This window comes from Trachurus trachurus, assembly GCF_905171665.1.
Source record: "Trachurus trachurus genome assembly, chromosome: 4".
In the NCBI taxonomy this organism is placed as follows: Eukaryota; Metazoa; Chordata; class Actinopteri; order Carangiformes; family Carangidae; genus Trachurus; species Trachurus trachurus.
The window spans coordinates 29,273,604-29,301,518 of record NC_139898.1 but is presented as its reverse complement, the minus strand read 5'-3'; the positions used below and the strand labels follow the sequence as shown (position 1 = coordinate 29,301,518).

Genomic DNA, 27,915 nt, shown 5'->3' with positions numbered 1-27,915 from the left:
GCACATAATAGGCACATAGGATATTCTGGTGTTAAATACATGTAAACATACCACCCTTACAGTCCACAAAGATGTAGGGAAGCAGTGCATGGCTCCTGCTGATCCAACAGGTGCTCATTTGATTGAGACAGGTTTTTGTTTTGTATACCACCCCTGCATTTACCAATGCAAAATGTAAAAAGAAAATACATTCTTTGAAGATATTAAAAATATGTATTTAAAATATATCTATGCAATAATTTGGCCATCTTTTTTCCCCCCCACTGATTTTAGGGTCATCAACCATTGTATTAACATATGTTTCATTTTCAATCCAAATACCTTCAGATGACATCCATTAATACTTAAATCCATTAACAAAGCATACTGTATCTTGGTAGTGTTCATTCTCATGATCAATTCAACAAGCATTTTAAAAGCATAAAAACACCAAACCTAAAACCTAAAATTTTGCAAAAAAACCTTGAGATTTAAAATGGTAAACCTTGAATTTTTGCATTTTCTTCTCATAAACAAGGCACACATTTGTTTTATAGTGGAAATACTCAAAGAAATATCAGACCCATTTGCAAGAATGCATGTACAGGACCTGATTTGTGCATGAGACAAGCTACAGTAGTGTGAAGCTAGTTGAAGATAGTATGACCATAGCGTGACATAGGGGAGCCTAGGTCCAGACTGCCCCTACGGGAGCTTCTTCGGGAGCCACTCCTGGAGCCTGTGGTGGATCCTGGAGCAGAGGCGATATTGTATGGACTGCTGATCCCTCTGGAAGACATAGACGATGCCTGGAGCATCCTCACCCCAGTGCTTTCCTCCACCATGGAATTATCCAGAGCCTCCTTGTAAGAGATCTTGAGCTTGGTCTTGGGACAGGTCAGATTCTTTGTGTGGTTTCTTACGTCCTGGAGCTTCTGGGCTGTTCTCCCATCCAGCCAGCCCAGTTTCAAAGCATCTTCAATTGATCTTCTACAGCCCACTGCTGGGTCATGAAGCCCCCCTGTTACGTACTGAAACTCCATGAACCTGTGCCCTGCCTCATATGGCACCCACATCTCCTTCATGGCCTCAGCAAGAGACATCTTCCTCCTGAGTTTTACATCCTCAAAGCCCATAAAGGCTTTCTGTGCAGACTTCAGCTTGGAGGACATGTCATCAGTTATTATGCCCAGGCGGGAGGCCTCTTTGATGCCGAGCCTACGGCCATTAGCGGGATTGACGATTCCTCCTGTTGAGGCTTGGGCCTCCAGAAGTCTCTGGGCAGTGATGGAGTCCAGCAGACCACAATTCAGAGCCTCTGTGACGGTTATCTTCTCCAAAGTCTCTGTGTCAAAGATGGCACCCACGGGTTCCTGTTCACCCACAGCCTCAATAGGGGAGGCTAGCGAGACAGACAGGCTGGATGCGTGCTTAAAGGCGTCAGTGGAGTCTTGAGAACTACTACTGCTGAATGTGCTGCTTCGCTCTGTGAAGGTGGTTCTTGTTGTTGTCATCTTGGTTAGAGTGGGTGACGAGGATCTTTGTGACTGACTTGAGACTGATGATGACGACAATGTTGATGTCACTGAGGATGCAGCTGAGGCTGCCGATGGCTTTGGGGTTGATGACATTGATAATGCTCCAAGATGCCGGGTCTTTTTAGTGATGAGATCTGCAAAGTCATTCAGCGTGATAGCACGTGAACGGTACCGATCTAGATCCGACTGATTAATTAATCTCTTTGCAAGGAGGTCAGTGATGTCATACTCTCTTCCTGTCTTCTTATCGTTGATAATAAACTGCACAGAGCCATCTGGATGCGTGATAGTGATCTCCTCCCACTCACACTCCTGCTGGGACAGCTCCACAAAGGTGTCATAGTCAATATACCCTTTGTCATATGCTTCACGCACTGTCATCTCTTTGTTAGTTTCTGGGTCGACAATTACCACTCGCCTCTTTCTCGAAGTCGACGCTAACTTTGTCTTGTCCGCAATGGACAAAAGAATTAGGCCAGTCTTTTTATCTGTGATGCAACGTTTCTTGAGCTCCATATATGTTAGGTTTTCCTCTGTGTTGGGGTCGAAGAAGCCCTTAGTTTCAGCACCTTGACTGTTCAAGATCCTGTTCATCTTTTCATCTAGGTAACCCTTCTTGTAGGCAACATTGACGTCAATACGGTGGCTGTGCTCAGGATCAATGATGCCACCGCTGGCAATCTGGGCCTCAAGTAGACGGATACCATGGCCCCTCTCCACGAGACCTCTCTCTATGGCCTGAAAGAGGGAGACTGTCTTGTCTGTGCCAGGCAGTTTGTAACCAGTCACAGCCCTCTCTGCTGCTAGCAGGTTGTCTTTCAACTCTGGCCCAAACAGTCGTCTATTATAGGCATCACTAACAGTCAGGTACAGTTTGTTGATGGGATCGACTATAAAACCTGAGGCAGCCTGGGCCTCAAGCAGTTCCAGAGTTGTCCCTTGACGCAACAGACTATCTTTCATGGCCTGGTAGATGGTTATCACCTTCTCGTTGGCCTCGTCATAAACTCCTGCTATACAGGTGGAATCTCTGAGATAGGGACGCAGTCTGTCCTCAATGTCATGTTTTGTCAATCTACCCTTGCTTAGTTGGTCAACATCGCACCGTTGCAGCAGGTCTGCATCCATCAGATCTATGACTGACACCTCGTCCCTGATTCCCTGAACAGTTACTGGCTTTTTAGGTTCAGGGAGGAGCAAAACACCTGTGCTTGGATCAACTTTACATTTTTTCTTCAGGGACACGTAGGTAGTTGGTAGTTGGGTGTCTGGGTCTTCATAGCACTCAGGAGACTGATTCAGGGCTCGGTACAGGTCATTGTCGATGAGACCCCTATCCATAGCAACATCTTTGGGTAGAAATACACTAAGGATAGGGTCCAAAATTCCCCCTGCAGACTCTTGAGCCTGAAGTAAACGTAGAGCTGTGTCCCTGTCAATTATACCCTTCCTCATGGCCTGGCTTGCTGATAGGAGCTTGCCAGTACTAGGATCTCTGTAACCTACAGCGGCGGCCTCAGCTGCAACCAACTTTGATACATCCTGTTGATCCACTACTCCTCTGTCAAATGCTTCTTGTACTGTCAGTTTCTGATTGGTTCTGGGGTCAATGATGTGGCCTGTAGCTGCCTGAGCATCCAGTAGCAGGTCAGCTGCGTCAGAAGGCATGATCTTCTGTTTCTTTGCCTCTGTAAAGGACATTTTGCCTGAAGGTCCAGCTGCAACACCAGCAACTGACCCGGTCCCCTTAAGGAAGACCTTCTTGTCAACATACACGTCTGGGACAGTTTTCGCACCACTTACTAGGTCGTCAAACGTTGCTTTGTCCAGGACCCCGCAATCAAGCAGCTGCTGTGCTGTGACAGGCTTGCGAACACCATCAAAGATAAGTTGGGATGGGTCCATCTTCTCAGAGACCGGAAGAAGCAGAAGGCCTGTGTTTAGCTCAACCTCACATCTCGTCTTCAGTGACATATAAGTTGCACCCTTCCCATTTTCTGGGTCCTTGTAGAGCTCAGGCTTCTTGCTCAGTGTACGATACATGTCATCATCAATTAGATCACGCTCAATGGCGGTGTCTTTGGGAAGGAACACACTGAGTGTGGGATCTAAAATACCCCCAGCAGACTCCTGGGCTTGTAGAAGACGCAGTGCTGTGTTCTTGTCAATCAGTCCCTTCTTCATGGCCTGGAACGCTGACAGGGGTTTGGTTGAGCTACGACTCGTATATCCTACAGCTGCAGCCTCTGCCGCCAGCAACCTATCTTTGTCCTGCAAATTAATTACACCTTGACCATATGCCTCTACAACTGTCAGCTTCTGATTGGTTCTGGGGTCAATGATGTGTCCTGTGGCAGCCTGAGCATCCAGTAGCATGTCAGCTGCATCAGAAGGTATGATCTTCTGTTTCTTTGCCTCTGTGAAGGACATTTTAGTTGAAGCTCCAGCTGCAACACCAGCAACTGACCCAGTCCCCTTAAGGAAGACCTTCTTGTCAACAGACACGTCTGGGACAGTTTTCGCACCACTTACTAGGTCGTCAAACGTTGCTTTGTCCAGGACCCCGCAATCAAGCAGCTGCTGTGCTGTGACAGGCTTGCGAACACCATCAAAGACAAGTTGGGATGGGTCCATCTTCTCAGAGACCGGAAGAAGCAGAAGGCCTGTGTTTAGCTCAACCGCACATCTCGTCTTCAGTGACATATAAGTTGCACCCTTCCCATTTTCTGGGTCCTTGTAGAGCTCAGGCTTCTTGCTCAGTGTACGATACATGTCATCATCAATTAGATCACGCTCAATGGCGGTGTCTTTGGGAAGGAACACACTGAGTGTGGGATCTAAAATACCCCCAGCAGACTCCTGGGCTTGTAGAAGACGCAGTGCTGTGTTCTTGTCAATCAGTCCCTTCTTCATGGCCTGGAACGCTGACAGGGGTTTGGTTGAGCTACGACTCGTATATCCTACAGCTGCAGCCTCTGCCGCCAGCAACCTATCTTTGTCCTGCAAATTAATTACACCTTGACCGTATGCCTCTACAACTGTCAACTTCTGATTGGTTCTGGGGTCAATGATGTGTCCTGTGGCAGCCTGAGCATCCAGTAGCAGGTCAGCTGCATCAGAAGGTATGATCTTCTGTTTCTTTGCCTCTGTGAAGGACATTTTAGTTGAAGCTCCAGCTGCAACACCAGCAACTGACCCAGTCCCCTTAAGAAAGACCTTCTTGTCAACAGACACGTCTGGGACCGTTTTCTCACCACTTCTGAGGTCGTCAAACGTTGCTTTGTCCAGGACCCCACAATCAAGCAGCTGCTGTGCTGTGACAGGCTTGCGAACACCATCAAAGATGAGTTGGGATGGGTCCATCTTCTCAGAGACCGGAAGAAGCAGAAGGCCTGTGTTTAGCTCAACCGCACATCTCGTCTTCAGTGACATATAAGTTGCACCCTTCCCATTTTCTGGGTCCTTGTAGAGCTCAGGCTTCTTGCTCAGTGTACGATACATGTCATCATCAATTAGATCACGCTCAATGGCGGTGTCTTTGGGAAGGAACACACTGAGTGTGGGATCTAAAATACCCCCAGCAGACTCCTGGGCTTGTAGAAGACGCAGTGCTGTGTTCTTGTCAATCAGTCCCTTCTTCATGGCCTGGAACGCTGACAGGGGTTTGGATGAGCTACGACTCGTATATCCTACAGCTGCAGCCTCTGCTGCCAACAACCTCTCTTTGTCCTGCAAACTAATTACACCTTGACCATATGCCTCTTCAACTGTCAACTTCTGATTGGTTCTGGGGTCAATGATGTGTCCTGTGGCAGCCTGAGCATCCAGTAGCAGGTCAGCTGCATCAGAAAGTATGATCTTTTGTTTCTTTGCCTCTGTGAAGGACATTTTAGTTGACGCTCCAGGTGCAACACCAGCAATTGACCCAGTCCCCTTAAGAAAGACCTTCTTGTCAACAGACACTTCTGGGACGGTCTTCTCACCACTTCTGAGGTCGTCAAACGTTGCTTTGTCCAGGACCCCACAATCAAGCAGCTGCTGTGCTGTGACAGGCTTGCGAACACCATCAAAGACAAGTTGGGATGGGTCCATCTTCTCAGAGACCGGAAGAAGCAGAAGGCCTGTGTTTAGCTCAACCTCACTTCTTGTCTTCAGTGACATATAAGTTGCATCCTTCCCATTTTTTGGGTCCTTGTAGAGCTCAGGCTTCTTGCTCAGTGTACGATACATGTCATCATCAATTAGATCACGCTCAATCGCGGTGTCTTTGGGAAGGAACACACTGAGTATGGGATCTAAAATACCCCCAGCAGACTCCTGGGCTTGTAGAAGACGCAGTGCTGTGTTCTTGTCAATCAGTCCCTTCTTCATGGCCTGGAACGCTGACAGGGGTTTGGTTGAGCTACGACTCGTATATCCTACAGCTGCAGCCTCTGCCGCCAGCAACCTATCTTTGTCCTGCAAACTAATTACACCTTGACCACACGCCTCTTCAACTGTCAACTTCTGATTGGTTCTGGGGTCAATGATGTGTCCTGTGGCAGCCTGAGCATCCAGTAGCAGGTCAGCTGCATCAGAAAGTATGATCTTTTGTTTCTTTGCCTCTGTGAAGGACATTTTAGTTGAAGCTCCAGGTGCAACACCAGCAATTGACCCAGTCCCCTTAAGAAAGACCTTCTTGTCAACAGACACTTCTGGGACGGTTTTCTCACCACTTCTGAGGTCGTCAAACGTTGCTTTGTCCAGGACCCCACAATCAAGCAGCTGCTGTGCTGTGACAGGCTTGCGAACACCATCAAAGACAAGTTGGGATGGGTCCATCTTCTCAGAGACCGGAAGAAGCAGAAGGCCTGTGTTTAGCTCAACCTCACTTCTTGTCTTCAGTGACATATAAGTTGCATCCTTCCCATTTTTTGGGTCCTTGTAGAGCTCAGGCTTCTTGCTCAGTGTACGATACATGTCATCATCAATTAGATCACGCTCAATCGCGGTGTCTTTGGGAAGGAACACACTGAGTATGGGATCTAAAATACCCCCAGCAGACTCCTGGGCTTGTAGAAGACGCAGTGCTGTGTTCTTGTCAATCAGTCCCTTCTTCATGGCCTGGAACGCTGACAGGGGTTTGGTTGAGCTACGACTCGTATATCCTACAGCTGCAGCCTCTGCCGCCAGCAACCTATCTTTGTCCTGCAAACTAATTACACCTTGACCACACGCCTCTTCAACTGTCAACTTCTGATTGGTTCTGGGGTCAATGATGTGTCCTGTGGCAGCCTGAGCATCCAGTAGCAAATCAGCTGCATCAGAAAGTATGATCTTTTGTTTCTTTGCCTCTGTGAAGGACATTTTAGTTGAAGCTCCAGGTGCAACACCAGCAATTGACCCAGTCCCCTTAAGAAAGACCTTCTTGTCAACAGACACGTCTGGGACCGTCTTCTCACCACTTCTGAGGTCGTCAAACGTTGCTTTGTCCAGGACCCCACAATCAAGCAGCTGCTGTGCTGTGACAGGCTTGCGAACACCATCAAAGACAAGTTGGGATGGGTCCATCTTCTCAGAGACCGGAAGAAGCAGAAGGCCTGTGTTTAGCTCAACCTCACTTCTCGTCTTAAGTGACATATAAGTTGCATCCTTCCCATTTTCTGGGTCCTTGTAGAGCTCAGGCTTCTTGCTCAGTGTACGATACATGTCATCATCAATTAGATCACGCTCAATGGCGGTGTCTTTGGGAAGGAACACACTGAGTGTGGGATCTAAAATACCCCCAGCAGACTCCTGGGCTTGTAGAAGACGCAGTGCTGTGTTCTTGTCAATCAGTCCCTTCTTCATGGCCTGGAACGCTGACAGGGGTTTGGTTGAGCTACGACTCGTATATCCTACAGCTGCAGCCTCTGCCGCCAGCAACCTCTCTTTGTCCTGCAAATTAATTACACCTTGACCACACGCCTCTTCAACTGTCAACTTCTGATTGGTTCTGGGGTCAATGATGTGTCCTGTGGCAGCCTGAGCATCCAGTAGCAGGTCAGCTGCATCAGAAGGTATGATCTTTTGTTTCTTTGCCTCTGTGAAGGACATTTTAGTTGAAGCTCCAGGTGCAACACCAGCAATTGACCCAGTCCCCTTAAGAAAGACCTTCTTGTCAACAGACACGTCTGGGACAGTTTTCGCACCACTTACTAGGTCGTCAAACGTTGCTTTGTCCAGGACCCCGCAATCAAGCAGCTGCTGTGCTGTGACAGGCTTGCGAACACCATCAAAGACAAGTTGGGATGGGTCCATCTTCTCAGAGACCGGAAGAAGCAGAAGGCCTGTGTTTATCTCAACCTCACTTCTCGTCTTCAGTGACATATAAGTTGCATCCTTCCCATTTTCTGGGTCCTTGTAGAGCTCTGGCTTCTTGTTCAGCGTACGATACATGTTATCATCAATTAGATCACGCTCAATGGCGGTGTCTTTGGGAAGGAACACACTGAGTATGGGATCTAAAATACCCCCAGCAGACTCCTGGGCTTGTAGAAGACGCAGTGCTGTGTTCTTGTCAATCAGTCCCTTCTTCATGGCCTGGAACGCTGACAGGGGTTTGGTTGAGCTACGACTCGTATATCCTACAGCTGCAGCCTCTGCCGCCAGCAACCTATCTTTGTCCTGCAAACTAATTACACCTTGACCACACGCCTCTTCAACTGTCAACTTCTGATTGGTTCTGGGGTCAATGATGTGTCCTGTGGCAGCCTGAGCATCCAGTAGCAGGTCAGCTGCGTCAGAAGGTATGATCTTTTGTTTCTTTGCCTCTGTGAAGGACATTTTAGTTGAAGCTCCAGGTGCAACACCAGCAATTGACCCAGTCCCCTTAAGAAAGACCTTCTTGTCAACAGACACGTCTGGGACTGTCTTCTCACCACTTATTAGGTCGTCGAATGTTGCTTTGTCCAGAACCCCACAATCAAGCAGCTGCTGTGCTGTGACAGGCTTGCGAACACCTTCAAAGACGAGTTGGGATGGGTCCATCTTCTTAGAGACCGGAAGAAGCAGAAGGCCTGTGTTTAGCTCAACCTTACATCTCCTCTTCAGTGACATATAAGTTGCACCCTGCTCACTTTCTGGGTCCATGTAGAGCTCAGGCTTCTTGTTCAGAGCACGATATATGTCATCATCGATTAGATCACGCTCAATGGCGGTGTCTTTGGGAAGGAACACACTGAATGCAGGATCCAGAATACCTCCAACAGACTCCTGGGCTTGTAGCAGACGCAGTGTTGTGTTCTTGTCAATCAGTCCCTTCTTCATGGCCTGGAACGCTGACAGGGGTTTGGTTGAGCTACGACTCGTATATCCTACAGCTGCAGCCTCTGCCGCCAGCAACCTCTCTTTGTCCTGCAAATTAATTACACCTTGACCATATGCCTCTGGAACTGTCAACTTCTGATTGGTTCTGGGATCAATGATGTGGCCTGTGGCAGCCTGAGCATCCAGTAGCAGGTCAGCGCAGTCTTGTGGCAGGAGCTTCTCCTTCTTGGCTTCAGTTAAAGACAATTTGCACAAGAATTCAGATGTTGACCCTGGGCCTCTTGGACTTTCAACTACCACACCAGCAATTGGGCCTGTTCCTTTTAGATTGACTTTTTTGTCAGCAGACACTTCAGGGACACTTCTTTGTCCCTTTGCAAGCTGGGCGAATGTTGGTTTGTCCAATACGTCACACTCAAGCAACTGATCTGCTGAGACTGGTTTGCGAACTCCATCAAAAATGACATTGGATGCATCCAAAGGTGGGGGCTCTCGAAGACTTTTCAGCTCAGACTCCACGGTTTTTCTGACACTGGTCATATCCTGCAGCTCTTTCTGGACGGTCGCCAGCCTGACTTTATATGTCTCATCGAGCTCCTTGAGTTGCCTCGTCAGTCTCTCTATCTCACTCTTCAACGTGTTCCTTTCCCTCTCCAGACGCTCCTTGTCTGCGTCACCTTCCTTAATCAGGCTCTGCTGACTTTCATACTGGTCCTTCCAGTAATTCACATCCTTCTTTATCCTGTCAATCTCCTCCTGCAGACGTAGTTTGTTGCGAAGCTCTGTATCCAGGGACAGTTTAATGCGACTGAGTTCGTCCTCCAATGTTTGGAGGCGATCTTTATCCTTTGCTGACAATTTCAATTTCAGCAACAGAGTATCTCTCTCCTCTACAATCTCATTGTACTGGGACTGAGTGGACTGCAGCGTGGATGTTATCTGCAGGAAAAGAGAAGGGGGAAAAGCAGAGAAAAAAAAGGTCAGTTTTCATGGAAATACACACTTATGATATATATATATGTTTTTTTTCTCCTCCCCCCTCCTCTTGCCCCCCCTCCCATCTATCTATCTATCTATCTATCTATCTATCTATCTATCTATCTATCTATCTATCTATCTATCTATCTTGTACCACAAACTGTAAAATGTTTTTGCATTTCACATCACAGCACACATTCATATAATCACCAGAGATGGAAAGCACACTTATCACAAACTCTATTAGTGGTTGATTGTTAAAGGAAAAAAATAGTCATAATCTTGGAATAGTTACATCCGGCACAAAGAGATAAGACAGGAGTCAAATGACAAAAGGTGGTACTTCAAATTAGTGCTTTTACTAATTTGCAGAATGTTTCCATTGAGATGTAGCAACATTCAAACAGTAGAAGACCGGATCGTTGACGATGTTGATTATTCTGGGAGGAAAAACAAGCAAAGGCGAAAGCATGCACACATCTTTGCTCAACATGGGCATAAAGGGAGACAGAGGGTTGAGGATTTGAGGGAAGCTGGAGGGGCACAGATGATTGCATGCTTCCATGCAACTTTTTTCAAACACATACTGCAGCTGTATGTGTTTGAATCAGAGCTACAAAGTGATGCATCTACAGGACATCTACAACATGCAAGCAAAAGTTTGGCTACAGACAGAGACTGGACTGGATAGGACTCTGATTTGAAAGACGGAGAACAGTCCAGTGGCAAACTTCCATGTACCTCGGTGGCCTGCTTTTGTATTCTTTCAGCCTCCCGCTTGAGTTTTTCCCTCTCATAGGAGAGCTCTGACACCAGGTCGTGGTACTCTACATTGCTGCGCTCAGTGGTCTCTAGCTGCAGCTGCAGGGCCGTTATCTGGGAGGAGAGCTCATCATCGGCTTCCTGCTTGGACTTCAACAGTTCCTCGTGTTGTTGCTTTGACATTCTCAACACCTCCTCCAGCTTAAGCCTCTCTCTGGTCTGGGTTTCTGTCAACACCTTCAGTCTGTCAAGCTCAGTGGCGTTCTCATTCAGTACTTTACTCTTCTCCTCCATAGTTTTTTGAAGACTCTCATTCCTGAGGTTGGCCTCTTTGACCCGGGCCTGCTCCTCCAGCAGTAGCTTCTGCAGAGCCTTTAGCTCTGCGCTTAGCTTCGTTGTGTTTTCTGCAGAGGTTTTGTTTAGTCTCAAACTTCTCTCCAGCTCCTCCTGCAACTTAAGGCGCTCCCCTTCATCTCTCTTTCCTGACATGCTGGTTTGCTCCAAGCTCTGATGAAGTGTAGAGATGGTGCTCTTGTACTCTGTGATGGTCTTGGTAGACTTCTCCAGCTCCATCTCTAACTTCCTTCTTCTGGCCACCTCCTCTTGGTTAGCCTGCCTCAGCCTCTCCACCTGGCCCTCCCTCTCGTCTCTCACAGCCTGGATGTCTTTGATGCGTCCCTGTAACCTGCTAACGTTTTGCTCTAATCTGCTTCGCTCCTTGGTCTGCCTCTCCAAGTCTAAACGTGTCTTCTCAAGCTCCTCCTCACAGTCCCTCAGCTGGGTCGCAGCCATGGACGAATTAGTCAGCTTCACCTTCAGCTTAGCCACAGTCTGCTCCAACACAGCCTGTCCTTCCTCTGTGGTTTTCCTCCTGCGGGTTTCCTCCTCCAGACTGTGCGTGAAGTAGACCAGCCGTTCGTTCTTCTCCTGCAGCTCCTTCAAGGCCTCAGACAATTCCTCTCTATACCTGCTGCTCTCCTGGTCTCCCTGGTCTCTCTGCCTGATCAGCACCTCCACCTGACTCTCCAGCTCTCTCCTCCTGCGCCCTTCCTCTGTGATGACAGCACGCTGACTGTGAGCTTCCTCCTCTGCCCTCTGTTTTTGCTCCTCAACCTGGCTGATAGACAACCTGAGCCTCCTCAGCTCCTCCTCCAAATCCCTCCTCTCTGACTCCATCCTGTCAAACTGCAGCTGGAGCTCAGCCATATCGTCCTCCCTCTGGGCCGCCAGTCTCTGGGCGTCTGTGCGACTCACGTGGATCTGGGATTCGTAGCTCAGCTTTATTTCATTGATCTCCGTACTGCATTGGCTCCTTACCTTTGAAATCTCCCTCTGCAGCTCCTTAATTCTCGCCGATGCGTCATCCAGCTGCCGCCGCAGCATCTCCAGCTCGTGTTCCTTAGTGGCCAGAGTCTTCTCCACCTCCACCTTGGCCCAGCTGACCGTCTCCAGCTCCTTCTGCCTCCTACCCAGCACAGATTCATACTCCTCCTGCTGCTGAGTGTAGCGCTCCTCCGCCAGCCTCTTCTTCCTCTTTTCCTCCTCAAGCAGGTAGGTGAGTCGTGCCACTTGGTCGTTGAGGTCTGACAGCTGGCCCTGAGTACTGTCCAGGCTTGCCTGGGTGGTGTTGCACTGGATCGCCGTGTTGCACTTCACCTCCTCTGTTAACACCAGCTGTTCGTTGGCCTGGGACAGCTCCAGCCGTAAGCGGGCCAGAGCATCTTCCAGAGCTTTGTTCTTTGCGCTATGGTCTCCGTTTTCTTCTCTTAGCTGGCGAAGTTCCTCCTCCAACAGGTCGATCCTGGTCTTACAAATCTGGGAGCGGGACAAACCAAGAGGTAGTTTCAGGAATCAAGTACATCTTGACATGTCATTAAAACACATCACTTCACCAAATTGTACATTAATCCATAATTAACTGGGTTTGACCTCTTCATGAAATCATCCTAATAAAGTAGAATAGTCATTACAATTAATAATAAAAGTGCAAACTCATTTGTCATTCAACATAAAAAAGAAGAAGAAGCGTACCTTGAGCTCCTCCATTCTTATGAGCAAATCTCCCAGGAATTTGTAGTAGTCTCCAGACATGGTTAACAGCTCCATGTAGCGGGTCTGTAGATCAATAGCCTGAAGCAAAGATAGAGCAAACTCAAGGATTAATTCATGAATCATCTCATGTGAATATCATGGATATATATTAATAAAAGGCGCTGAGTTTTCCTCCAAACCCTCCTACTCCTCCTTCAACTGGAATGCAGCTACCTCCTGGTTTAGATCCATCGAGGGGGACCTCAGCATTGTCCTCTTGATGGGGATGTTGAGCAAAGTCTCTAATCCAGATGTGTAAGCGGCGAGGTCCGTTTCATAGTCCTGTAAAGATGCACAGTCGTAAAAGCAGGAAATTACACTGAAATGATCTGTGTGGTGCATATAGACCTCCTTACCTTGATGGAGATCACACAGGCCTCATTGTCCCTCAGCACGCTCTCCAGTACATCCCTCTTTCCTTTGATTTCTGTGTTCAAGGCCTTGAAAAAAACAACAGTATAAAGTAAAGTCAGTTTGCTTAACAGACATGCATACAGACCCTAAACACAGCCAGCAAGTGAATTAAGAAGAAGAAGACCTTCTGGGTTAGGATATGGTCCTTCAGCGCTTGGACGCTGTCGATCTTGGTGGCCTGCAGGACGTCCTGTTTTTTGCGCGTGGCATCGATCCAATCAGAAAGGGAGGAGCTGGTTATCTTGTAGTGCTGCAGCTGAGGCTGATACAGCCTCAGATCCTGGACCCTGAGCAACAGATAAAGAGAACAACATAGCGTCAGCATTTCTTCAAGAGACACTTTGATAACTCTAAACTGATGAGGGTTGATACAAAAAGTGGAAATTAGTAATCTGCACTACAGATAAATCTCCTCATTGTTCTTTGAATCAATCAATAAAATGTTGAATCTTTGAAATGTCAAGAATCCATAAAAAGTCCATCTCAAGATCCAAGAGCCATCTACAAATAATATTTGTTTTTTGCTTGAGTCCAAAATACAATGTCAGTGTTTGGAGCTTGTTACAACCTGCAACATGAGATCAATCTGATCAATACATGAAAACGAGCCAGTGATGCAAGACTCAGTAATTTATGAAATGTGACACAATCTGCATCTGATGCATATGTGTAACAACAGTCTAATAGTAAATATTTATAACATTGGACGGGTGATTAACAGAATAACAGATCCATGCCTGCACCTTCTTCACCAGGAGGTGTTGCAGCCGATCTTTGTGTTGGTGAAACGTGCACAGCTCTTGGTATAAACAGGCTGAGGGAGAGACAGAGAGACATACCTGGTGTCAATCTGTCCCAGGATCCGTCTCCAGCGGTCTGACAGCACTCCCACCTGCTCTGTGTATTTTGACAGCATAGTGTGACAGCTGTGGAAAGCCCCGCCCACGTGGCTGCTGCACTCGCACGCTCTGGTCAGCTCTGTCTCCATGGAGGCCAGAGCGTCCTTCTGCTCCAGCTCTGCTTTAATACTCTACACATCAACAACACAGGAAACAACAGTCAGACATCAGAGCAGGACAGTTTCTACATTAGGTGATAACTCTGATATCTTCACTGCACATTGATTTAGTTTTGATAGACGTGCATGAAAATGCAAAATGTGTTAAAAAAAATCAAATAACCTCCAAGGTCGATATATAATCCTCCACTTTACTGGGTGACAGAGAAGTGGTCTCTTTCTCCGTGAGTCTCGCTTCATGAACTTTCACTATATCCTCTGCTCGCGCCAGACTCTCCAGCATGTCCTTTAGAGCCTGCAGCCTGACAAAGACAAAGAGGTGGAGAAAGTCATTACGAGAGAGATGAGGTACATTTATTTTTCAAGATGACATGGCTCAGCTAAATGTTTGTTGTTTTGTGAAATGAGGGATACTTAAACTCACAAAACAAAACTTAAACATTTTAAAATCTAAGCTTACAGTTAGAATATCACCTTTATATACAGTATTTTGATTGACCTTAAATCACTTTCAAAATGTATCTACAGTAAACTCATTATTAAACACAACTATAACCCCCTCTGGAGGTTCATTATGTCCTGTCTGTAAATGCATTAAAACAATACATAAATACAATTACTATTTCAATCAACTGATTTTCTTTAATCACAGCTGTTTTAACTCAAATCTTTGAAGAATTCAATATCTTTCTTCCAGTAGTTTCAGCTCCATCCAATTAAAATGTTGCCAGAGGTGTCCCACAGGGATCAATACTGGGTCCCCTGCTTTGCTTTAGTTACTGTATACATTGTGTGTATTCCTACTCTGATGATACTACGTCGTACATCTGAAACTCTATTATAAGTTGAAAGTTGTTCCAAAATCAAAAGAGGGCTCACAATGTCTCTCCCATACATCCCATAAATCATAATCTGTTTTATTTATGAGGCTTTGCTGTGATTTGTGTGTGTGTGTGTGTGTGTGTGTGTGTGTGTGTGTGTGTGTGTGTGTGTGTGTGTGTGTGTGTGTGTGTGTGTGTGTGTGTGTGTGTGTGTGTGTGTGTGTGTGTGTGTGTGTGTGTGTGTGTGTGTGTGCGTGTGTGTGTGCTGTACCTCTGTAGGTAAGACGAGGAGCTGCTGTCCAGACTGCTCAGTCTTTGGCTGATGATTTCACTCTCGCTGCGGAGGAACTGGGCTTTATCTGCATCAGTCATGCCCTCCAGCTCCTTCTTGATAACCTCATTCAGACGCAGGTAGTCCTGGCGCACAGAGTCTATGTCATGCTGCACGGACTACAAGAAAACATGCACACAAACACAGTAATGAATGAATGTGGGGAGCAGGTAGTTGGTATAAGGTCTGTTTTTAACGCTACGTGCTTGTCTGTTTGTCTTTTATTTCCGTGTTTGTGTGTGACTATACCTCCAACTGCATGATCCTGACGCCACACTCGTGCACCCCGTCTTCTCCGAGGCAGATGAGGCAGATGTGCTGACTCAGCAGACTCTCAGCCGTCTCCAGCCTGAGTCTGAGCGCGTGCAGCTCCAACAGGCTGCGAGACGTCGTCACCTTCTTCTTCACCACTACTTCCTTCTTGGCCGCCTGCACTTTCTTCACCGTCTGTTTCTTCACCTCGATAGTTTGCCGTAGCTCTTCCTCGCGCCTCCTGACCTCCGCCTCTTGCTGTTCCTGCTGCTGAACCAAAAGGATCTGCTGCTGTTCCATTTGTCTCATCTGACCAACTGAGGGAGAGACGCAAGAATATGTTAGAAATCGTCAAAAGGAAATTCTAAACAAATATTTCTGATGTAATTCAACGTTGTTTAGTGTAATACTGACTGTAAGCAGGCAGCTGCACCACCAGCTCTTCATAGTGGTTCTGCGCCCCGCTGAACTGGTTCTCGATGCTCCTCTTGTCCTCGTCAGCAAACATCTGGGAGCCGTGGGAGACCATCTTGAACTCGTCGTAGTGAGCCTCCATGTTCTTGATGAGCTGGCGATACTCTTCAGGACGCATGTTGGACAGCTGAACACACACACACACAGATCATGTTAGACTGAGGTGAAAACAACATAAGAATCTAACTGCTACATGCAGGAAGTAAAACAGCATCTATTTGAACATAATATTTATGTATCTGTATGGGATTTATTTTCCAGTGAACTTTTGATTCTGCCTTTTATGTAACATAGTATATAGAAGTTGACATTATTTGTCTTGAATGTTGCACTGCTAATTCAGACGGGACTCTGTTTATGTCCATGGGGCATGATGACCTCAGACCTTCTGAGATGTGCGACTGCTTCACTGCTTCCACGGTCTGCTTTTATCGATTTGGCAGATTCACATATTGCATGAATGGACTCATCTCTTAGACAACAGAGATTTGTTTTTTTTCATATCATATCATCTATTCAAAAACCAAATTTGTTACAAGTAAAGACAAGAAAATAAGGAATAATTAATTGATAAGATGATAACGAAAAATAAGTAGAAAAAAGTTAGTGATTATACAGTGAATATAGGGAAAAAAGGAAAAAAAATACAAGAATGAATAATGCAAAACAATAATGATAAATGTAATAATGAGAAGAAAAAAAAAACATGACAATAAATAAACATGGTACATGGTTTGACTGACGAGGTACTTTTTACAGGGTATATACAGGAATCTTTAAGTTAATTTTAATACCTTTTGAAGACTTTTTCAAGACCTTCTCAATATTTTTCAATACCTCACCGCCACTTCAAGCTGTAACCATTTACATCAGTGACACTTTTAAGGTAACAGTTTTACGGTTCATCTTTGTTTATTAATACAACAAATAAATTCACACACTTTCACAGTGTTTTTTAGGACTCAAACGTCTGGACAGCTAATTCAGGAAAAAAATACCTTCAAAATTTAAGACTTTATAAAGTCATGAAAAGACTTTTTAATACTTTTTAAGGGTCTTAATTTTCCCAAAATTGATTTATCACCTTTTAATACTTACCCCGCGGATACCCTGTTTTAAGAGCCGTTCTAAATGATGTTAAATAATTTTTTTTTTCAGATAGTCAGGTAGCTGATTACTCACCATAGAGACGGTGAGGGAGTTGATGTGGTTGATGTCCAGGAGACAGTACTGCCAGGCGATGAGGCTCTTCACGTTGATGTAGAGCTGGTTCCAGATGGTCAGGATGGCCTCGTAGTACTGCTCGTTCCTTCGGACACAATTAAAAAACCTTTAATCACGGCACAGATATTTTCTTTTTTTTCAGCCAAGAACTGACTGTTCCCGGAGTTTTATCTCCTTCTTCCTCCTGAACAAACAGCTCTTACTTGTTGGCGAGGCTGATGCTGAGCGGGTTGGGTGGCGGTATGATCAGACACACAGATGGCACCAGCATATCAAGTCCTCCGGGGCCAGTCACCTCCCACTTACTGCGCTGGCCGTTGTCCTTCAGGATGGCCTCGTTGCCCTTACAGATCACTTTCTGTAGCGCACAAAAAAAATGTTTGAGTTTGAGACGGGACAATAACTTCCTGCAGATAAATCCCTTGTGAACTCGTGAGCATTAGTATAAAACAACTCACCTGGTCCTGTTTGAAGTCACACAGAGCCTTGACGATGACGGGGCTGCTGCTGCTCTTCTCCTCCGGGTTTCTGGGTTTCAGTCTCACGATGCTCCTTGACTTGTTGACCAGATGCTGAACCTGCCTCTTGTGTTCCATAATCTTCTCCTTCTCCCTCTGGAGATGCATAAAGACAAAATAACATTAGATAGATAGATAGATAGATAGATAGATAGATAGATAGATAGATAGATAGATAGATAGATAGATAGATAGATAGATAGATAGATAGATAGATAGATAGATAGATAGGTCTAAAACAATAGAATATACGCTACAAGTGCAAAGGAAGCAACCTAGACATAGGTTCAATACTGTGCTACATAATTTGAGTGCAATACATCATTTAAAAATGATATAATACTAATGCAAAATGCAAAAGGGCCAAAACATATTATCAAACTGTAGCCGTTCTGTGGCTCTTTAAATAGAAAAAAAGAAGGAATATGTGGAATAATCCAATAAACATTAAAACAATATGAATGAAAAAGGCAGAAGATACTAGAAAATAATGAAAAAATACAACTGAGCAAAACGTAAGAGCTGACTTTAGTCTCCAAGGTTGGATATTTAACGTAATGATAATACAAAAAATTCCAGTAGTATCAAGTATCTGCGTGAATTCAAATAAATGCTCTGTTCCTGCTTGTTACATATCGAGCTGTGTGTGAACTCTCTGGTGACATTATCACAGCTCATTCTGCATGAAGTGAAGTGATCAATTATCCGCAGGCCAATTATCATTAGCAGTAACATGAGCTGACTAATCCATTGGCGGAGCAGTCATTTAGTTTTACAGCGCTAAGGGGCAGAAGGTCACGAGTCATCACACTTACCTCCAGGCCCTTGAGCAGGTCCAGGAGATTATCCAGGGACGTGTTCTTGTCACAGGTGAACTTCTTACGGACGCCCTCGTGTTCCTTCTGCAGAGCGCTGTACGTGTCATTGGCCTCTTTGAAGAACTATAACAAAAAACATGCAGGAGTGTTAATATGATGATGGTTTAAAGTTAGATATTATTGACCAGCTGGAGCCATTTAAAATGTCAGCATGTTGTCTCGTCTGCATCACTGACAGAGCCACAGCCTCCGTCTGTTCCTCCCTCAAAGACGCTGCAGCAGCTACACATCATACACTGAATAAGTCTCTTAAATGTAGCTCATGAGCTCTTTTCATACTATCACAACTGGAAATGACCAGTGGACATTAACAGGAAGAAGACTGTCAACTCTGCAGGTGATGAGTTGCACAAAAAATCTATTACTGTAGTTGTAGCGCCAAAATGCAAAATTTGATTCATGCAGCTGCAAAGTAAAATAGAGTCAGCTGTGTTTTCAAAAGTCTCTTTTTCAGGAGCTTGAATAGTGCAGATAGTAGTCACACATCTGGCAAACGAGTCGTTCAATAACTAAAATGCTGCAGTGTGGATGTAGCCTGCATCATGGAGTTTAACAGCGAAGAGAAACCCAGTGAGTGAGGTTATGGGCCAAAAAAAAAAAAAAAAAAAAAGTTGTAAAGCTTCCCAGTTGTGTGTTTTGTGATGTCACCTGGCTATAAGCTGCGTTTTCCTTCAGATGAACATCGATGCATTTCGTTATCTGCAGCAGCCAGCTCCACTGAGTCTGCAGGGTGTCCTGATAGGCCTGGAAAACACGAGGGAGGGAAAAAAAAGTGAAATGATGGAAAAGAGCCAGGCTCCTGCTTTCTCTGACTTAACATTCATAAATGAATGTAATCACTGCACATTGTTTTTCTTTCACACAGTTCAACACGAACCTCGATCTTGTCTGAGGCCGGGTGGTTGTTCTTCAGGAGAGCATCCACTTTGTTCTTCAGTTTGTTCAGGTCCTTCTCTTTCTCCTCCAGGGCGCTCATCAGCCTCTGTTGGAGGAGAAGAGGTTTGGTAATGACAGGGATGCAGCTGGAGCGGCGCTTTGCTCTGACTGCAGCTGCCAAAATCTAATCTAGCACAGATGATTGCTTCCTTATGAGATGCAGATTATTGTCATAAAAAGGAATTAGTGCCATTTAGGCTCATGGGATTTTTTCCAAGAATGTTAATCGACTTGAATGAAGCTTTAAAAAATATTCAAATTACAACATGGATTTCTGTAGCATCACATGAGCCTAATTCTCCCTCATCTTGTGTGTGTGTGTGTGTGTGTGTGTGTGTGTGTGTGTGTGTGTGTGTGTGTGTGTGTGTGTGTGTGTGTGTGTGTGTGTGTGTGTGTGTGTGTGTGTGTGTGTGTGTGTGTGTTACTAACCGAGTAGCTCTCCTGCTTCTTGGGGATGTACTGGTCGATGTTCTTGTCTCCCCAGTCGAACACCAGCTCTTCCTCCTCTCTGTCGTTCACCCACATGATCTCCTTGGAGATTTGCTGAATGATCTGCTTCAGCTCGTTGAGCTGCTGCGTCCGACTAAACGACAATTGCTGGAAAAGAAAAAGAAAAACTGAGTTCATACACAAAGTCGACAGTTCACCTGAAAACACAAGAGCAGATGAGTGATGAGGAGTTCAGCTCCGCTCACCTGCAGACTGTCCCACTCCTGGTCCAGAGCGTGGAGGTTTGCTTTGTCTCCTTTTTTAATCTGTGGGAGGAGAATCAAACTGATTTGGTCTCATCTTAAAAATACAAAGCCATAAGAAACACTATGAAACATAAACCTCTTCAAATGCAATCTGCTATTCCTTATAATAGCTTATTATTATAACTATTACGATCTAAATTAGGGTGGATTTGTACAACGAGCAAAGATTTGTGCTCCAAAAAGTTGAATTTACAGAATCCATTACTTTCCTTTTTCAATCAAAATATTTTTGACACACAAATGACTCAATATAACTAATAAAAACATCAAAACTAAACCCTCCATTTCAAAAGCCTTTAATACATTTCCATAGTAGCCTCTGGCTGCAGATGTATTAGATTAAAGGGACAGTATGGGACTTTATTGGCTTTTTATTGACAAAAATCAAATATCGCTTTCATAAATACGTATTTCACTGAAGTGGAATCGCGCCCGCATACAAACGAGCGCTTTCTCGTACCTTAGAATGAGATGTTACAAGTGGTTACAAACATACAGGGGGGGGTTCACCGAACCTTCTCTGCCATGTTGAATCGCCATGTTTTACGTTCAGTGTCACCGTGGCTGTAAGTAACCTCAAACTCGGGCCGCCGGAGCTTCTCGGCTCGGGGAGAAAGTTTTCCAGACAGCGCCTGTTAAAACTGTCACCACCGTGTAGCTAGTGTGAGGAAGGACGGAGGCACTGGTGTTGCCTTCAGGTTCAGTCAGACACCTGAATGACGCCGTGAGTGACGCCGTCGGCAAACCAACTGGATGTTATTTTACTCGACGAGAGAAAGCCGGTAAAACGTGGGTCAGGTAAACAATACGACATCACCATGACAACATATTGTCACGCCTGTATTGTTTTGCCTCGTGCTGGCGGACCGTTTGTTTACATAGAGGCTTGTTTATCCTGATACATGCAGCGTGTGTTGTTTTTCTGACTTCTGCCCGAGTTTACGTAAACGCAACAGCAAGAATACGTGCCGACATGCAACCGCACCGCTAGATGGGGGTAAATCTCACATACTGTCCCTTTAACATCACTAAAATGAGGTAAAATATCAAATACTGGTTTCAGGCTCCTGTCTAATTTTGTTGCTTTTCATAATGAGTATATTTTATGAAACCTTGAAGTAATTCTCTTTCACCAGGGTAATTATAATTATATTTAGTTTTTCCACATACACTTAAATTTGGAAGAAACTGTGCAGATGCGCAGTTGTTATTTCCTTATAAACTGCTGCATCTTTGTGCAGATTCACACTATAATACCATTTTCTACAGCCTTGTTAAATTGTTAAAACCACTGAGCAGCAAAGATCTTTCATCTCATATGGGAGAAAAGTGCAGCCTGAACCCACCAGGTCGTCCTTGGCCCGGTCCACCTCCGTGCTCCTCTGGATGGAGCTGTGAAACCTCTGGTGGTTGATGAGCTGCTGCTCGATGGCTTCGGTGTCGTCCGCCCAGGGAGCAGTTTCAACCAGACGCTAAAACACAAAATGTTCAGCACACTGGGATTCACTCTGATGTGCCTGTGTCTGATGTGCACGTAACAACACCAGCAGGTGGAGGCAGAGAAACAACAAGTCGTCTCTCTCTGAATCTTCAGGACAAACAACTGAGTGAACCAGAGGAAAGTCGGATTTTATGACCTGAAACAAACCGAGAGCTTCTTTTAAATCTCTGCAGTGCAGCAGTGTGTTTCACTGTGTTTCTCCTTTTAGTCAGTTCCTAATAAATGTGTTGTTGCCAGTGTGAAACTCGGCTGCTGCCAGCGTTGCCAGCTCAGTCCAGTGTCTGCACCGACACAGAGCAGAGGAATGTCCTCGTGTCTACACAGTATTCTGCGTTAATGAGATCTGGCAGTTCACTAACACCCACACACACCAGGGAAAATCCAGTTGTTGGCTCTGAATTAAGCTACTACACATCTTCTTCTTGTCACAAGCACGTTTTTGCTCTTTGGTGCAATAAAAAAAAACAAAAAAAACAATTTAATCTATCAAAAATATCACAAAATGTCACATTAACAGGCAACCAGGAGGCTGAACAAACCACAACATTACTTCATCACTTCATTGTGTTTGCCAGAGGATCTCAAACAAAGCAAAAACCTAACACAATTTAAAAAGAAATTAAATGTATAGTATGATATAAAGCTATAAACAGGGTCGATCAATTGGGTTTTGACTCCAACTGTAATACTGTTTATTTATTTTGGCTTCATTTGTTAATTATAAGATACGTATCTGCTTCTTTCTGTTACACTGAAACCATGAAGAGCTGTAATGGTTTAACTGAAATGATGAATTAAAGGCTAGGCACTCATAAGCTGGATAGCTTCAGCCTACACCTTTTCGATCAATGTAATATTTATGAACTAAGTTTGAACTAAGGAATGGATTATTGAAGGTCGATTGATTGTGATTGATGCTTGACTGTAAATAATTTGTGCAAAAGATAAAATAAACTCCACTAAACTAAACTAAACTAATCCACAGACCTTCTGTTGAGCGATCCAGCCGATGGCGTCTTGGAAGCTCCTTCCAGCCTCCTCCCATCCTCCTCCGGTGCTCCCCCCTCTGGTGCTCCTTCTCCTCTGCATGCTGCCTGACATGGCCATGTGGACGCCCTTCAGCTGGTCCCTGCACATCTCCAACCTGCAGGTCCAGAGGACAGACAGGACATGTATGGAGTTTGTATCACAGAGAGGAATCGAACACTAGAGGAGAAAAGGGGACGAGTGGCGGTTTCCTTACGTCCTGACCACGTTGTCGTTGGGCTGTCCCATCTGCTTCAGGTCGATGGCGCAGCCTTTCAGGTGCTCGATCGTCTCTTTGGCCATCGCCATGTAGCGCTCTGCATCACCTGGAGCTCCGCCCTGCGAACACAAACACAGCATGTGAGGAGCGGCACAGGGAGAAGGTTAACAGGAGCAGGTGTTTGCAGATATTAACCTACACATGAACTTTAGGTTGATTTTTTAAAGTTTGTTAAGAGGAAATATTCGGACTGACTAAACACACACTAATTTCAAACAACCAGAGCCTCAATACAAATATTGAAGCTCCAGAGCTGCACACAAACTGCTCTGTGGAGAAAAGTAAAACATGCGTCTGATATATGTCTAAGTTAAGGGATAGTTCAACATTTTGGCAAATTGGCCTATTGCCATAATAATCCCTATCGTTAGTAGGTTTGTTACCTTTGATTGTCGGTGCAAGCTGTTTTTAGAACGGCAGAGCAGAGCCGCGAGCTGCTCAGAGCTACGCTACAGAGGCTCATGGGATTTCTTGGTTTCCCTCATCAAACTCAAATACACAAGTTACGAGTTACGAGACAGAGTTGTAAATTCATGCAAAACCGCTGATGTGTGTTCCCGTCGGGGGCAGTTTTTGGGCAAGCAGTCTCTGTATTTACCTCGAAAACAACTCCGTCTCTCATAGCGTGGTGAATGTGCAGGTCACAACTTGTCCACCAGAGTGTTTTGGAGTTGTTGGATTGTGTATTTGATGAGTTTGATGAGGGAAACCAAGAAATCCCATTAGCCTCCATAGCGTAGCTCTGAGCAGCTCGCCGCTCTGCTCCACTGTTCTAAAAATAGCTTGCACCAACAAAACCTACTCCTAAAACTATAGGGATTATGGCAATGGACCAATTTGCCAAAACGTTGAACTATCCCTTTAAATGTGCATAATTTATACAGGTGCTGTTTATGTGTCCTTCACACCGTCCTGGTTTGCTTGTTTGTTTGGTTTGGAGATGATTATCACTGCGGTATGAAGCTTTTCTGGTTCGTTGCTGGTTTCACTTTTGTTATTAATGAATTATTATCTTTTCTTTTATGTGGAAAAAAACGCTGTTGGCGGTTTTTTATTTTTACCTGCTGAGCCCAGCGAGCGAGGTCACTTATCTTTGCTTCATTTAGCAGGTGTAGCACTTTCACTTCACGCTCAATTAGTCCATTTTACCCAGAGGAAAGAACGTGAAACTGGATGATTTCATGACTTTGTAAACGATGAAGCTAAAGTGACGTTCAGCGTTTCACACATTTCATCCACACACAGTTGTTATGTTTGGTCGAAGATGACGACACGAGTCAACAACACTCACACACACACACACACACACAGACACACACCAGGCTAATAAATCACACACCCACGTCTTCCAACAGTATGAAGATGAGTTTTGCAACTTCGCAAGAAAACAAAGTTTCTCAACACGAAGCCACGTTGTGATGCATGTGTGATGTGTGTGTGTGTGTGTCATCAGTGCATTGATTGACAGTTGAAATACTAGAGTTGGTCCCAAAGGCAATTGGAACAGAGCCTGGTTTCTGTTTGCTGCTCTGTGTTCACAAACTCAATTTATACCAGAGCAACATTTCTCTCGTTCTTTCTGTTTTCTCTTTTCTAACAGAAGAGAAACTGCACTGCGACTCGACTCTTCTCCCTCTTGTGAAATAATAAAAGCTCTAAAAGCTCTGACCCTGACAGGCTTTAACTTGCACCGCAGAGGGAAAGGAGTCAAGTGTGGAACAGCAGGGGGATAAATCATGACTCACGGTCTGGAGGGCGTATTCGGCTTTCTTCAGGTACTCCTGGCACTGGCCCTGCAGAGCCATGGCCCTCTGGTGGATGGCACCGAGACCGGAGCTACTGCAGGGGGCAGCAGAGGGAACGCATCACCAATGAGATCATCACTGTTACAAATCTTCACCTCATTAATTGTATTGGCATCACAGACATCACCACCACCAACACAGTATCACACACTTCAGACCTGTGGCTCCACCCTTGCCTCGACTGTGGCCAGTTTACTAAACGGTTTAATTTGAATGTGTTTGGTCTGAAAAGCTAAACTCAATTTCACATATCATGTGTATGTTTCTTTTTTTTCATCTAATTTTAATCATCGTGGGACATTTTTGATTCAGGTTAAAATCCTGAGGTGAGGATCGCTGCCTAAAAGACACTCCGGTTAATCCGAGATATATGTGTACATGTAGCTTACTGGCTGTTTGCATTAGATCAACATGTAGCTATGCATTAATAATGCTGTAGGGTGGATAAAAACACACCTGGCAACACCTGTTGAGTGCCTCCTCCAGCCATAAAATCAAATATAAGGAAGATATGGTGGACTGTTTACGCTCTGTACAACAGGATTGATGAGCACATGCCTTATTAGTAGATTTGGAATAAGTTTTAGATAATTAGCATTTTTGTAAATTATACAATGTATGAAATTTATTCTGACCGTGACTGTGTTTATATAAGATTATATCTGTAAACGGGGAAGAGGGTTCATAGAAAGTGATAAAGATGCATACATGTTTTTATTTCCAAAGATAAAAACACTTTTGAGGATGATGATGTCTGCATCTCTCTCATATCAGCTGATTGGCCCAGTGCAGTTATTGATCTATAACAGGCTGCTCATTTTAAAACTCAACAACAACAACTTCACTTTTTTTTTTTACCCTTTTATGGTTTTTCACTGGACCTGTAACATTTCTGTTACCTCTTCTCTGTCTTTACTGTCTCTATAATCTTGTGGACCAGATGCTCTCTGCTCTGTCTTTAACTGGCACAGTGACATAATTCATCTGTGTGAAGGTCTCTGTGTAGAGGCTGAGTGTTAAGCCGCTGCAGCAGTGGGAACTTCACATCTGAGTGAGAGTTATAAATCACAGTCTTGAGTGTTTTCTCTGCAGGGAGAGAAGCTGCTGCTGGGCTTTCTTTAATCTACAAAGTGCCACATATATGAGTCATGATAAAGACATTAATTACAGTGCAGTTTTGTTTCACAGTCACTATGTCATTGTTTTTTATCATTTGTGTAATTTGAGGGAAAGTAATGTGGGAACTCCTTCATCAAACAAATCATAAATGACACTGACAGACCGCTGTGAATATCTAGTTAATGCAGAGACAGAAACATTCCCCTGCAAACACTGACGTGCATTAACTTGGTAAATTAAGCGTTAAGCTGAAAGTGCAAGAGCTTGTTTTGTTTTTGGCTCAGGGGCAAATGTGTCCACTCAGGGTTTGCACGGCCAAAATGAATACCGGGATAAAACAGACGTCTCGTGATGAATATTTTATACGGAGCAGTTGTTGAGACCGAGGAGAGTCCGAGGCAACATCAACACAACGCGTCCTGGTTCAGACTCAACAGGTGGAAGCAACAAAACTAACTCAAAACAAAACTAACCCCAGAGAACAGACCCCTACCTCATTCCTCCTCCCATTCCTCCTGACATTCCGCCTTTGGCGGACTTAGTGGAGTAGGACACGGTTCTGTATCCGTCCATAAAGGGCTCGTATCCGTTACCGCCTCCTTGAAACACCTCGCTCCGTGCGTACTGAGAGCCGCCGCCGGTCAGGTCGGTCCTGGACCCGACCCTGCGCGCCATGTTCAGGCCCTGCTGCGACCCGAAGTAACTCATCCTGGCTCCTCGAGCGGCGGCAGCAGCTTAAAGCGACAGTGTGGATGGAAGAAGAAGTCACCGGGCGACTCAGTTTGCACCTGTCCACCCCCGGTCCCTCGGCCTCTCCGCTGCAGACTGCACCGAGCCGCGGGAGGAGGATCGTTTTTGGAGCGTGGAGACCACACCTCCGCGTCTCTCCCAAACCTGCTGCGCCTACAAACACAAACCACTCCCCACGGTCCAGACCCAGTGTGTGTGTGTCACCTTGTGTTTCTATCTTTGTGGGGACTGATGTAACTTTCTCTACATTTTTGGGGACTTGTATGTTGCAGGACAGTGAGGTGTTATTTTGGAAATGTAAAGCAGATGTGGGATATTCTTTAGAAGTGAAAACTTTTTCTGGACATTTTAAAAAAGCAAATAATTTTTAAAACCGAGGACGTTTTTGAACCATAAGAAACTAGACTGGGTCAAGAGCTGGAGTGCACAACATATATTTGCAGATAGGAAAAATATAAATATTAACTGATAGCAGAACAGAAATACACAACATATAGTTAATGCATCAAATGTCTTATAATTTGAAAATATCTAACTAAAACTATTTTAAATACATTTTTGGAAATAAGTTGCTTTTTTAATGTAACATGCCTTAAGATAGGGTATATTGCTTTTTCTTATTACTTGCTTTTGCTTGAAACACAAATTAACTCCTGCAGTGTTAGGCAGAATTGCAGCTGACAGTTGTGAAGTAGCTTCGAGGAAAACAGCTGGACAGAGGTGAAACATCCACCTGCAGTTAGGTTTCGTTTTATTTGGAAACAGCCACCGAGCTGCATCTCAGTCTCTCCTTCATAAGCATTTTTCAAATCTTTAATTTTCTCCTTACACACCCTCTGACCTTTCTGTCTCTTCTACATGCAGGCTACACACACACACACACACACACACACACACACACACATGCACATTCACACAATTTGAATGCTTGCCTGCAGCCAATGGGTGGAACATACAGGAAAAACTAGTTTGACAGTCGCGTTTGAACGGCAGCAGCTATGGTTGCATTTTTAATCACTTTTCTGAGATGATTGAAAACCACAATTTCCCTGTTCACACGCCGTCAATGGACCAAGATAAACTTATGCAAACAGCCCTGATTATGCTTCATTCAGACTGTTTGACTCATTTAAATCATTTGTTTTACCTTATATTCATTTTGTGGCACATTTACCTCA

At 44.9% G+C, this 27,915-nt stretch overlaps 2 protein-coding genes across 3 annotated transcripts in view; both read right to left on the bottom strand.

Annotated features, from left to right (window-relative positions):
- The window catches only part of bphl (biphenyl hydrolase like), a 106,858-nt gene that overhangs the window by 21,224 nt on the left and 57,719 nt on the right, over positions 1-27,915 (bottom strand). The window lies entirely within an intron of this gene.
- dspb (desmoplakin b) lies at positions 17-26,791 on the bottom strand. 2 transcript variants are annotated; one of them, XM_083970831.1, is made up of 24 exons: positions 26,481-26,791; positions 24,809-24,902; positions 23,001-23,122; positions 22,745-22,901; positions 21,603-21,728; positions 20,197-20,256; positions 19,931-20,098; positions 19,443-19,547; positions 19,214-19,309; positions 18,503-18,628; positions 17,628-17,783; positions 17,373-17,527; positions 17,128-17,254; positions 15,886-16,072; positions 15,469-15,788; positions 15,160-15,338; positions 14,231-14,369; positions 13,889-14,079; positions 13,174-13,336; positions 12,992-13,075; positions 12,810-12,917; positions 12,576-12,674; positions 10,524-12,359; positions 17-9,743 (listed from the first exon to the last, which is right to left on the bottom strand). In XM_083970831.1, exons 1-24 carry the CDS (start codon positions 26,693-26,695, stop codon positions 627-629), a joined length of 14,130 nt encoding a protein of 4,709 aa, XP_083826957.1. In that variant the 5' UTR covers positions 26,696-26,791; the 3' UTR covers positions 17-626. The 2 variants fall into 2 exon arrangements, with proteins under 2 accessions (XP_083826957.1, XP_083826958.1); XM_083970832.1 differs by having other exon boundaries at positions 11,862-12,359.